This window comes from Trichoplax adhaerens, genomic scaffold, assembly GCF_000150275.1.
Source record: "Trichoplax adhaerens TRIADscaffold_8 genomic scaffold, whole genome shotgun sequence".
Lineage (NCBI taxonomy): Eukaryota > Metazoa > Placozoa > Uniplacotomia > Trichoplacea > Trichoplacidae > Trichoplax > Trichoplax adhaerens.
This window is the reverse complement of record NW_002060950.1, coordinates 2,924,066-2,937,832: the sequence shown is the minus strand read 5'-3', so window position 1 is coordinate 2,937,832 and position 13,767 is coordinate 2,924,066. Positions and strand designations below refer to the sequence as shown.

The 13,767-nt window shown below is 33.0% G+C and overlaps 2 protein-coding genes across 2 annotated transcripts in view; both read right to left on the bottom strand.

The window, feature by feature from the left end:
• The window catches only part of TRIADDRAFT_58760 (uncharacterized protein), a gene marked incomplete at both ends in the record, with an annotated part of 2,473 nt that extends 297 nt beyond the window's left edge, over window positions 1–2,176 (bottom strand). Inside the window, 4 exons of the mRNA XM_002114644.1 lie at window positions 308–523; window positions 796–890; window positions 2,000–2,051; window positions 2,163–2,176. Coding sequence (XP_002114680.1) covers window positions 308–523; window positions 796–890; window positions 2,000–2,051; window positions 2,163–2,176 — 377 coding nt within the window. The remainder of the gene's footprint in view (window positions 1–307; window positions 524–795; window positions 891–1,999; window positions 2,052–2,162) is intronic.
• Window positions 2,177–6,715: 4,539 nt separating this feature from the next.
• Window positions 6,716–13,346, bottom strand: TRIADDRAFT_58759 (uncharacterized protein; the record flags this gene model as incomplete). The annotated part of the gene is made up of 7 exons (XM_002114643.1): window positions 6,716–6,972; window positions 7,128–7,460; window positions 7,669–9,100; window positions 9,245–9,460; window positions 9,582–9,777; window positions 10,722–12,368; window positions 13,120–13,346. The coding sequence occupies 7 exons, from the start codon at window positions 13,344–13,346 to the stop codon at window positions 6,716–6,718; spliced, it is 4,308 nt and encodes a 1,435-aa protein (XP_002114679.1).
• Window positions 13,347–13,767: the final 421 nt, after the last annotated feature.

Sequence of the window (13,767 nt, the reverse complement as noted above, 5' to 3'; positions counted from 1 at the left end):
CAGCAAGCTTAACTGACTTTATTAATCGATGTAGGAATGTTAAATATGTTAATAGCCGTTTCCGTGCGTTTAAATTGAGCTTTGTCCAAAAGCCTGGAAGCCGCTGCTNTTCTATATGATCGATATGTGACAGAATATTGTCCACATATTACATTTGAATGATATAAGCTTAATAATTCAATTTTTTATAATCTATGCGAGTATCAAAGTAAAATATTTCTAATTATATATCAGTGAAGTAAACAGAGAAATACTCATAGGTATTTATAAATTTAAAAGGTAGGGTATAACGTTCAACTCAACCTACTTTTCTTCAATGTTTCTATCGTAGTAACAGCCATAAGTTTTACGGCCTAATTGTGCTAGTTGCTTAGAAACGTCATAATTCAGTTGCTTGCGTTTGCTGTTATCCATTTCTACTGGCCAAAACAGTCTTAAAGGAAGTTTACTCTCTTTAATCTTTAAACCAGTTAGCTGTACTTTTAACTGAACGCCGTCTTTCTCCGAAGAAAACCGCAATTCCCTAATGACAGTGACAAGATTGTAAAAAGTTCTCATTTTTCTTAGGGAATGTAAAATCCACATCTTGTCCGATAAATTATGCAGAAGCAATCAGAATTTGAGTATAAATAGAAGCTCATGTAGCCAAAAAAATTAAATCATTCTGATTTTCAGTAACTTAGCTTAGACTGGATAGGAACATAGGTTACTTAAAAACTAAGTATTACGAATTTAAGACGGGCGAACTTTCATCGATTTTTGACGATTGTAGTATTTAAATTCACGATGACTTACACAAAGTTCCAGTTTCTCTTTTTTGAACAAACATAATTGGTAAAACTACCAATTTGGATGTTTGGAGCCAATTGAATAACTACCTTTTTAAAGTCCTATGTAAATTAAAGTGATCAATGGTTTTAAAGTCATATCATGGATCGATTTAACGTTTTATAATGTATTTAAATATCAGGATAGAATTGTACTTTTGTTCGGGTTAAAACAAAGTAGCGCTGAAAACGATTAATTTTATAATTGCTAATCCAAAATATGACTTTTATCCTACGCGATGGATAAACTTTTGCTCACTATCTAGAATTAAACTGTCTGTAACAATCTAAAATATTATATGAAACTGATTTTTATCATGAAGAATCAAGATTGAATGAGAAGCAACCAATTCTATCCGATGTAGCAACATTTTGTCTGCCTTAGTTGTTAAATATTGCACGATGAGTTAATAGCTGTAAATGGCATACGCAATTCACTTTTCCACAATCAATTCAGGGGAGATTAGGTACGGTAGTACTTATTAGAATAGTCATATACAAATTAATAAAGCATTATAAAATTGTCCGATGCAATTTAAGATAAATTGTTGCGATCGTATTTGAATGAGAAACAAATAATTTTATCTCATGTAACTACATTCATTTATAGCTGTTAAAGATTGTACTATAAGCTAACAGCACCTAAATGACATTTTTAATTCACTTTATCATAATCAATTCAAAAAAAATTAGGTACAGCATTGTTTGCTACAATTATATGCAAATAAAAAAATTTTAGAAAATTGCCGGATACTAACATTAACGAACACAGTCTACCTTAAGGCCATCTAACTGAAAGCAACGCTAATTTGCTTATTTTTTAACAATCAACATGGACAGACACGAAATTAAGCAATATTTCAACGAAATAATAATTATCTTTATCCCTTAAATGAAAAAGTCGACAAACAGCTGCAAATACTGTAGAATAAATAATTCTTTTTCAGTTTTTAAGTCGCGTTACCTTTAGATTGTCTAAAGCTACAATAATTGACTTTCATTTTAAATAGCCAAGATAGATAGTCGTGAAATTCAGCAATATTTCAACAAAGCAATAATTACGCAACTCTATCAGTAACATGTAGAAAGCAGCATCGGATTTCCAAGTGGACATAGACCGTGCAATTATTTTACTACACACTATTCTGTGTCAGAGTAAATACGTTAAATACCTCGACAAATTGATTCTCAATTCCGCAAGCATATATTATGTGAGATTTTAAACTAAAATATTGAAAAATTAGAAAGTTTCGTTCAGTATCTCTCGCCTATTTTGGCAGGTTCATTTAGCATTAATCTATATACGAGTATAGATAGCACGAAATGCAATTTTACCTTGAAGATGCCATACTCTTAATTCTGAATCTATGAAGGGAAAACGTCGCTGTATTTCTCTAGCTGCTCTTACAGATTAAATTTGATTAATGTGGCAGTTTTGTTGATTTACTATCTACGAATGCAGCAGTATAGTCTGTTGCCAATGTTTATTAGTATATTAACCTGTTAAATCGGATCTATCTAGTGCAAAACTTATAAGCGAAGTCGATTTTCTTAGTATTTAGTACCAAGAATTAGTTCCGGAATTCTATGTAAATGAGTAAAATTTGAAGAAATCACGCAGATGATCCATTAGGAGAAAGGCATAACAAGTGCTGCCATTCTAGTTCAAGCATTTTATCCAATTTACACATAGACATAAATAATTAATATTAACAATAGTTGTACTTGATATATTTGAGCTAATGAGATGATAAAACAAGATTGTAACTTTTCTATCATGATAGTTGTTATGTTCGTGGTAATTGGTAATTGGTAGTAGGTTTAATAGAGAATCGCTTATTGATCAATCAGAATCGTGTATTTATACATTTCCGAAATTACTTTAGATATGGAATAATTAATGTGTGTTTTACCACATTTAAGTAGCAATATCTATTTATATTTAATAAAATACACACTGAAATTGTAGCAAACCTATTAATGGAAGTAACTTCACAATCTAAGTACTCTATACCGTAAATCCTAATAAGCAAATACTATACTACATCTACATATAGCAATAGTATTAGCTAAAACGACTGATAGATGTCATCATGCCCTTTCAAATGAAAATGAACTGTACGATCCATGATAGTTTACTGCCTAGCTGATTAATCTTACCGATCCGTCAGTATACCCAATTTATTGAGTTAAAAAATGAAAAGGTTTCCAACAAGCCACTGAACACGAAACTAAACCAAAGCAGATGAGTTACCGAGGAGCAATATGATCCAATCTAAGATCGAAACTAATCAACTATTCTACAATCTTCCTTGTCCTCTCTCGCTCTCTCTTATTTTAGATATAGCAGCCTTAAGTACTGTCTATTTGTCACTACCTCACTAATGACAAAGGTATTTATGAAGAAGTTTAGCAAACAAAAGTATTAATTATTAAACTAAATCCCAAGATTTTACGTCTGGTTGAGTTATAGAGAACTACTTATCACAAGTTCTAGCAAAATTCACAATAATTAGGACACTTTTGACTTCACATAGATGACGTCTTTTACTAGATATGAGCTCGCTTAAGTAGGTTTTTAGTCTACAGTATGACGTCGGGATCTTACTGTAATATAAAATTGCGAACTACGTAATAGTCAACATGGTTCCCCAAGGTTCGACTAAGGGTAACAATTCTACCCACTAAGGTTACAGAGTATTAATGTAAATAGAACTAAATCATCCCATTGGACATCTTAGTCGCACCTACTATTTCTTTAGCCCTAATCACAATTACAAGTCTTCTATGCCTACCTAAGATCTCTAGCACCTTATTCTAAGGATTGATTTTACGATATTGTAACGCTATTTTAGAACGACCCACCCTTAAATCTAGATAAGGAATGCTAAAGTAAGTTATTATATTAACAATAAATACCATAACGTCAATACAACATAAGCTGCAGTAAATGAAATCATTCCTCAACAAAAAATTCCATTTGAAATCCAACAGCATCAATCCCATCCTAATTACTATTAGACAATAATAAGGAAAATTGATTATTATCTATTCAGCCTAGCAGTTTGTCACACACCACTAGTGACGAAGTAGTCTACACACGCCAATCCTTGCGGAGAACGCCACTTACTAACTTAAAGAGGCGAGATTAGCTATATCACCAAATAATTCAGTTCCAACGACCGAATACTATGGTATAATTATAGCGTCACAGATGATGTAGACAAGATAGTCAGAGATTTACTATCTTTTATTACTGAAGGAATCTTGGCACCCAAGATTATAGTCTTTACAATTAAATATCAATTGAAAAACTAGTTGACTATCTAACCGACTAACGAACTAAAAAGGAATCTTCAGGCACCAGCCTTTTATAGTCTCGTCAGAAACTCCTGGTGCACATAATATAAAAGTATCCTTTTTAAGTTATAACGCAGTTATATAATTATAACTGGTTCTAATCAATAAGCTGATGTCATTTTCTGATGTTTTGTTCTTAGTGGAACTGTAATGATCTTAATGCAAAATTGCAGCTGATGCGATCACTGGATATCAGGGAGGTTAAGGAGTCCTCACAGGATAATAAAACACCCTTTTTATAACCCTTTTTATAATCTTTGGTGCTCGAAGGCACTAGTGCAGATCCAACTACCTCCGTAACTTACAATTCCACACGGCATTCACCAACAACTTTTTTTATAGTCTACTCAAAATGCTCCATAAGACAATATACTACAGATCATACTATATTATACTGTATAGCAAAGTATTCGTATTACTTCAAGGCGATCACTATGTGGCTCTTATCCATCGATCAAACTACATTTATTAACGTGATAAAGTAATTTAGAAAAAATCGTCAAGAATATCTGTTCAACAAATTGCAAATTACAGCTATAAGCTTTTGATTGACCGATACAATGATCCAAACTTTAACTACAAACAGAAATACTAATCGTTTAAAGACAACATTATTTTCAATTTTAACACATAGAAAAACTTTTTTGCCTTTCGATTTGGTCTAACATGCATATTTGTTGTACTAAGCATTATAGGCTGTATCATCTGGCTTCTCACTCCGTGGTGAGTTTTGATACATAGTAAATTGGTACTCGTAAGGATTAAACAAGATTGTCTAGCTTAATAATAACCAACATTGAAACAGCACCAGTGAGGTGGTGATGAACCTAGATAATTCCACACCATGACTACGAAAATGTTCACTAAGCTAGATGGAAACGTCAGGGAACGGCTTGAAAATATAGCAAAACATTGCTGTATCACTATAGTCTGTAAGCTAGGGTTAGGGTTAGGGTTAAGAATTATGTTCCAGCTTTTATCTTTAAATTGTGCGGTGTTATGATAATGTTGAAGACACGCTAACAGTTTAGATTTTAGTACAATCAATTCATTTAATTGACAAATCTATTATTATCGTCCTAACTTGGCCAGATAATGAGTTTCATGCAACCTTTTGCAGTGTTATTACTAGATAGAACGATTACGTGATTACGTTAGTTTGTGATAGCATTGTAACCTATGAATTAATGAGCTGATCATAACTCGCTTATAGCCAACGAATGCGATAGTGTTTGATAATTTAAACCGACTCAGTCATGGCTTAGTATTCAAATTATAATACACTTCATCATATCCAAAATATGATTAATCAACATCATTTCAGCCATTATTGAATCCAGTATTTCCTAGAGCATATAAATATAATCTCGAATATTCTCGTCATGATTAAGCTAATAAAGCGTTGCTGTTCCTAATTACAGTGGCTATGCGCTTTGAAACTATAATAATAATAATACACGGTGTAAAATTATGTGCAGTAGGACAGTCAATTTGACCAAATAAATTCATTCCAGGTCGCAGCTGATATTCTAACCCATCACAGTCGCACTACACTTATTAAAGAAGCTAAAATCCCTTTGTTGCAGGTGTTTATTATTATGGTAGATATTATTATCATAAGTGTTTTACAGAATTACCATTATTAATTCACTACCGTAGTAGTTCACTAATTAATTATTATACGGAACTACCGAATTCAAATTGAATATTTTCTGTTCATACTTCAAGAGACTTATAAATATAATTCGATGACATAGCAATTAATAAGTAAAAAATAAGAATTAGCAACAAACATTTTCGGATAAGTTTAGTCACATGTTTGTGTACATTAGCCTGACTGTTCCAAATATATTTATAGAGAATACCGAGCGATACCTATTCTATGCACTACTTCAAGAAGACCTAAGGTCTTCTTCTTCTAGTAGCTCATGCCTATTCTTAACACAGAATTATACAACAAGTGTTTAGGTACAATACTGTACAGTGTGCATACAAGATAAATTCGTATCGATGTTAGGATAGTAAATCCCTATTAGGTATCAACCTCGAATATCTTCACATTTTCGATATTTTGACCATCAGTTAAGTCATTATTTACTGAAAATAATTGACATTACGAGAATATGTTTTTTTTTTAATATCTTGCAATAATCATATACGCAATATTGGAATCTGTAATAATCATCAAATTTATTCTCTTAATTTTTAATCACAGCTTATGTACCGGTTTATATTACTGTCATATACTATTATATACATCGTACTCAAGCAGCATATAATAAAGTAATATTGTCTCATATTTATCCAGATATTATACGGTAATCTAATCCAATTAGCGTATTTAAATGCGATATGATATAGATTATTTCACCAAGTTTCTACGAAGAGCTAGTGTAACATGAACATGTCAACAAAGATAGAAATAAACGAATAAACAGCCCGGTACTTAGGCAGATTATGATCGCTGAACCTAAATCGTGATACTACGCGTATAGGCAAAGTAGAATGGTTACTCAATGATTCATTCATTATAAGTGAATAATATATTCTGGATAAGCAGAGTTGTCGTTAGATACAACATACATAGAAGGACTGCTTGTATTATCCACCACTGAATGTATACGTTCATTTTGACTTCCCGGAATAATAGACAGATTTGGCCTACCGCTGCCGCTTGAAGAGCCGTAGATTCCTGTTAGAACACGCACTAGTAACAAGGAATCACCAAAACCCTGCGAAAGGTGAGCTTTGACAGCAAAATAAGTTCCTGTACCATATCCGGAACCTATCAAAATAGGAGAAAAGATATTATTAATTCAACAAATGTCACCCGCTGCAAATTTTAGTATTTGTATACTGTTGTCAAGGGGCATCTACATGCACTAATTTATTTGATATATAATATAAAATATAAAGCATACGAATATATCATGAACCAACCAGCAGATGTTCCAGAAAAATCTCTATCAAAACCACTCTTGCATATCGCTGTAACGCTGCGGCTAGAAGTACCATGAAATAGCTGCCTTTCTACCTGGGCGCCTGGTTTATATTTCTGAACAGCAGTAGCTACCTCAGTTTTCATGATCTGATATCGTCGATATAAATTCCAATTCTGGATTCTTTGCAACCTCCTAATTTTATAGCCACTCAATCCGGGAAGATTAGATACGCTATTAATCTCCCGTTGATTTTTAACGTCGATTATGCGGAAGTAGCCATCTTTGATTTCATCTTCATTTGTATTTTCCCAGCTATCAGGTATAGCAAAATCTAATTTATAATTGCCATGGATAAAATTAATTTATTGCAACAGCGAAACTAGCTATGTAAAATAAAACAATTAATAAATTAAGTATCAGGATATAAACTCATACGTATTGTAGTACTAAATTTGAGTTTCGATGTAGAAATAGAATAATATCTCTCCATACTATATGATCAATCTGATTACTAACGCGATTTTTATACTCGGTAATACCTTCTGATGACAATTTCCCTATAGAGCACTGTGTCCCATCAGCAAGCCTGATCAACATTCGACCGAAATCAACAGTTTTAGTTGTTGCATCAATTTGAAAAATCTTCTTGGTCTTATCTTTAGTATAGGTCTTATAATTTTTTTCAATTTCATAGTTTAGCTTTACATCAAAGTTAGTTCTGGATTGTCCAAATTTTGCATGCCACTGGGCCGAGTCGGCTGCAAATTTCTCTACTTCATTATAAGCTTTCTCTTCGAAGTAAATTTGGCTTAGTTTATTGATGCTTAAAATAGCATTCAGTATATCATTTTCGAGTCCAGATATACACACAGTTTTATTTCCATCTTGCTTTACTAGAATTGTATTATACTCTGACCAAAATTGCAGCACAAGTCGATTCCAGCGATTTTGATCAATAGAATTGAAATAATCTTCATCCTTCATCTTGTGGCATATCCAAGAATCAGCATATTCTTCGATCTTGGATTTCAACTTTGAAATCACAGATTGATCTTCAGCGACGTAAATTATATTAAGACCAAATTCTGTTACTGCTACGTGTTGACTAATTTGCCATCCAAATTGTAAAGACTTATTAGTTATTTGCATTTGCACCCAGGTTGCAAATTCTTGACTTCGATCTTCATATCCAATGACAAAATTAAAACAATTTACATAATTTGTTTCATCCAGGTGGTTGGCTAAAAATGTTTCTATAGCACCTATCAAGCGGTAAACATGACTAATATTTATTTCAATACTTAATAAGGGAATCGTGATCGATTTTTGTTCACGGGCATTAATGATTGCTAATATAGTACCAAAGCCGGGCAAGCAACCATAAGGACAAACTTGATAGATACTAGAGCGCGATTTAGAAGATAATATTCTTAACGTTTGTGATGTATGCCTACTATCGCTGTAGCGCATAATATCTAAATGAGAATCTAAATTGGAATGTTTAGCACATAATGATGTTACATCGATGATAGCATCTGTAGTCGCATTGTGGGCATTACCATGATAGACATTGATGGAGATTGGTACTTCTGTTCCGTCGTATCGAGCTGAAAATAACAGTTTCAGTGCGCTATAGGAATTTTCTTCTACAGGAGTCTCTCCTGTCGACTTTGTTATCTTATCAAGTAAATCTGTTTGATGATGTAATGGAACTTCTAATGGATTATTTAATTCTAGTACGTATTCAAACGCGTTGTAGACGTTTGTGTCGGTAGGAAAGACCATAAAGTAAATTTCTCTTAGGCTTCCTGTTTGATTATAAGCAAACTTCACTGATGTATCTGTCATTTTCCTTGCGATCTCTTGGACATCGAGTTTTAATTGTCCTGTACCAATGATAGGTATAGCTATCGATCGCATCGATTCTCTATCCGCTTTCCTTAAGCAGTCTTCAATACGTAGAATAAGCCACTAAAAATAGTAAGTTGCAAAAAAAATGATCAACATTGCATCTGTCTTGACTATTGGAGTTTACACTAGATTCAACATCCTTGTCAGCAGTAGTAGTTGCCTTATCAAGGTTAGACATAAATATTAATACAGCTCCGCACTTACTGATATTGATCTATCAGAAGTTAAGAATGGAATGTGATATACTTTCTTGCAACCAAAATACTGGCCATTTGTAGAACCAATGCTATCGTCTTGTGGAAACTGCAACTGGGTACGACATTCTTGTTGATAGGCTGTTCCACCAGCTTTAAATAATGCTGCTGCAATTTTACCTTCTGAAAAATTATTCGTACTCACAGAATTGACAATAACATCAGCCTTGAAGAAATAAAAGATTGAAGGATTCCTTTATTAATGCCATCTAAGTAAATATTTTCCTTCGACTATGAAACATTAATAAGATGTAAGATGGCTCATGACAGATTTTATTTCAACTTACAGTTGCTCCACCATCTTGTTCAATTCTTCCTTTCACCAATTTAATAGCAACATTGTTGATTTTTCTCTTACTGCGGCTAGTTTGCGGAGTTGCTTGGGTCAAATTAACGACACCTTTTGTTGCAACTTTCCCTATCTTTGGCTCTGTTCTTCGCAGAAATGCATTTCGAGGATTAGCTGAAGGCTTTTGGCACTTACTAAAATTACATAATAGGAAATGAAAATTCAATTGAATTTCTCTAACGAGTTTATTAGTTAATGTCAACTTTACATGTTTAAATGACAATTTCGGTAAAAAATGAATAATCTACTGTACACACCAACTCTAATTTTCGATTCTAATTTGCTGCCATAGGTAATAATATGGCTATATTTACATAACAAAAATTTTCTTTCTACGAATGCAACTCTTTAAACCAATTCTGCATGTTCCAACTACAACATCAATAAAAATTGCCAATTTACTATACATAACAACACTTATTTTAGGGATGTATCTCGCTTTCATAAGCAATAATTTGATACCATTTACTTTTCTTACATTCATTTCGTTTAGCCTTTGATAATTTTTCAATAATCATATCAGGCAATATATTGTAATCGATTTACTACGAAGTGATATATCGATTACTTGATATATTTGTATGTAAGAGGGGGTGAGGAGGTGTAACCTGACCTAGATTATACTCCAGGGTATAAAATAGGCTAGACTAGAAGCTACCCCGGTATACTCTAAACTAGGAGTACAGTCGGGACTGTTACTCCGGTAAAAATTGGCGATTTACTCTTCTTGTCAACTCTTATTTTAGGGCTAAATTTCGTTTTCATAAGCACTCAAGTGATCCTTTTTACTTTTCTTCCCCTTAATTTTGTTTAGCCTTTAATGATATCTTTTTTGTCACATATTACTTTATCAGTAAAAACTGACAATTTACTATACATGCCAACTCTTATCTAGGCTAAATTTTGTTTCCATAAGCAATTATGGTAACCTCATTTAATTTTCTTCCCCGTACTTTCATTTTAACCTCAATAATATTCCAACCAATCAGCGTAAAATTCATTATAATGAAATAGAAACACTGCTTCAAGATAGATCTTTATTATCAAATAATCATATCTACGCGTAAAGTATAGGTACCTTTCGCCTTTATTCCCTGCAATGGCAATCAAACAGTGTAGTTCCTCTTGTAAGCGTTGTAACCTAGCTTTATTTCTACTAGAGCTAAGTAATCGTCCAGTGAGCGAATATTTACTAATACCATCTTCCTTTTGCACGGTAATCCCTCGTAAAATTGTTCGAATTCTGTTTTCAATAGTATTTTTATAGATTTGGTAACAGCTGATGCTAATATTTTTACAACGTTCCATGAGCCAAGAATCGCTATCCAGTTTTGCTTCCACTTCAATTCGACAGCCAAATATCTTTTCTATTGACCGAATATTATCTTTTAGATACGTACGCAAATATTCTGTTTTCAAAACAGGAGTATCCGTAATATCAAATTTTATCAATTTGTATTCTTCTAATTTAGCTTGAATAGCTCTAATGACATCATGAAGATTATTACGAGGCCCTGTAACTGTTATGGTGCAAGAGCTAGTATAATCATTTAGCTCAGCTTCTAGCAGGAGCTTGCTACTCATGGCAATATCTTGCTGAATACTAGAAAGAAGTATAGCGGTATCTTGTGGAAAAGAGAAAGCTTCACCAGATACGGTTGTTGATTTAGTGTCAAAAATTTCTAACAATACCGCCGTAACCTTTTCATATTCTGTCGCATTCTTTGCAATGACAGAAATAGTAGCATTCGTGTTGGTTGGAATAATTACAGCACATATACCATTTTCAATTAATTTCTTGTTAATACTATCCGTCATTTCGGTCTGTTGAGCTAGATATTTGCATATTCTAGTAGGTAAATCTTGGTTGGAATCCATTAAGTTAAAAAAATCAAATAATTCCTTCATAATGTAACTTTGACTACCATCTATCATCCTTGCAAGTAATTTACCGCCATCTTCTCTATCCCTAAAGGTGAAAGAGACTTCGTAGCCTTTATCCTTAATTCTTTGTTCCAGATTAATTTTTTGCATAAGAAAATAAGCTTTATCCGAAAAAGTATATTCTTCCTCAATTGTTGCCTTCGTTGATACTGAAAATTTCGCACAGTCACTACCGATCGTACGCTTAGAGATCATGGATTTAGGCTTTACAGGAGACAGCTTGCTGCTAGATGGATAAGAATCTTGTCTTCCTCCTTGATTCTGATTTTTGCTAAATGTTTGGTCACCTTTATAGCTTCGATCTATTTTAATAGCTGCTGTTTTACCCCCGGTATTTCTTCCATTTCGGTTACTATTACTTTTATTTAATTTGCCTCTGCCATCTATTTTCTGCTTTATACTGTCTTGAGCAATTTTCTCAATTTGACTGATTCCATCATCTCCATTCTTAGTATTGGCAAATTGATCCTTTTTCTGACCTTTTTTTGAGCTGGTACTCGATTTGGAACAAGAACGGAGTGAAGAAGACTGTAAGTTGGTACTTGCAGTCTCTCTTGACTTAGATGGCAATGGAGAACTTGTATCCGGTTGTAATGCTAATAAATTGCTTTCATTCTGCTGCTTTTGAATAAGATTTCGAATTCGAAAGACTTCGTCATACATAAATTTAGAATCTTTACCTTCAAATTGGATATTTATCGGCTGGTCGGTACAAATTTCAAATTGGTCTAAGCATATCAATGCTATAATAGCATCAGCTTGACAGCGGTAAGTTACTTTCCTAGGATAGACAGAAAAATGTGCATAGAATGAGTTTGTTGGTACAAATGAATAGAGTATTAGGAAGGATAGTTAAATTTAAGTAAGCTAGTAACTAAGGTTATTAATACGCAATTGTATAGTTGCAATTGTTCTAGTGATTTAAAATAGAAGATCAGCATCTTATAATTAGAGTTAAAAAATACGTTTTATATGGAAGATTACTCAGCTAGCTAAAACTATCAGCTATACGAGTAGTCTATATGGCTTGAGAGCTAATTAAGATCTATGGCATTCATACGCCGGTACTTATTAATAAAATAGCTATAAATCATTACGCTTGATCAGGCGGAATTGTCTTCAATTCAATAACGATTCCTCCTTGACTAACCAAATGATAGAGCTCGATCTTCGTAACGTTTCATTTAAATTTGGATTAAAATGATATTAACATGAAGAAACCCACAACAACCGAGATCCTAATTAAAAACTAAATAAGATAGCTTAACTGACCTTATTCATTGATGTAGGAATATTACATATTTTCACAATAGCAAGAGTACATCTACATTGAGCCTTATTCAAATGCTTCAAGGCCAGTACCTTTCTAAATTGTATAGCGAAATGTTATAATTTAGTTTGTGGTCACACGATACCAAATTCTAGTTTATTCTTCTATTTCACATATATGAGCATTTCGTAAGCGAAATATCGAAGCAGCAATTACAGAATAAATATCAAGATATGGAATTAGGCCAATCCATTCGACCTACTTATCTTCAATTTTTCTATCGTAGAAGCCGCCGTAACCTTTTCGATTTAATTGAGTCATCTGCTTAGAAACCTTATCCAATAATTTCTTACGTTTACGATTATCCATTTCTACCGGCCAAAGCGATCTCAGAGGAATTTTACTCTTTCCAATTTTCAAACCTCTTAGCTTTGCCATTAATTCAATAGAGTCTTTTTCAGAAGAAACGTGCAATTGCCTAATTGCCATTAAAACCAATGGTAGAGAAATATGCGTGCTCAATATATAACTTACCTTGTCTAATTTTTATTGTTATAATTACTATTCAATATCTATCGAAGTAAAAAGGAGCGGTGGTAAAAATAGAACTGATTCGATATTGTAAGTAGCTCAAGTAATGTAAAAGTATATAGTATAACAGGATGATATAGAGTTTACGGTAATGCCTCGTGTAATAAGTTCTTACTTAATCGAAAGTTAGTTACGGTCTGAACTGATTTTAAATTGAGAATCTATTATAGCAGACTTGGCTAACAATTTCCTATCTCAGTGTACAAGATCATTTCTCTTTTAACTATAGCGACCACAATTTAGAATTATTAAGAGCATAAGTTACTTAAAAATTGACTTTATCGAAGTAAAATGGGTAATCTAATATCGATTGGTAGTA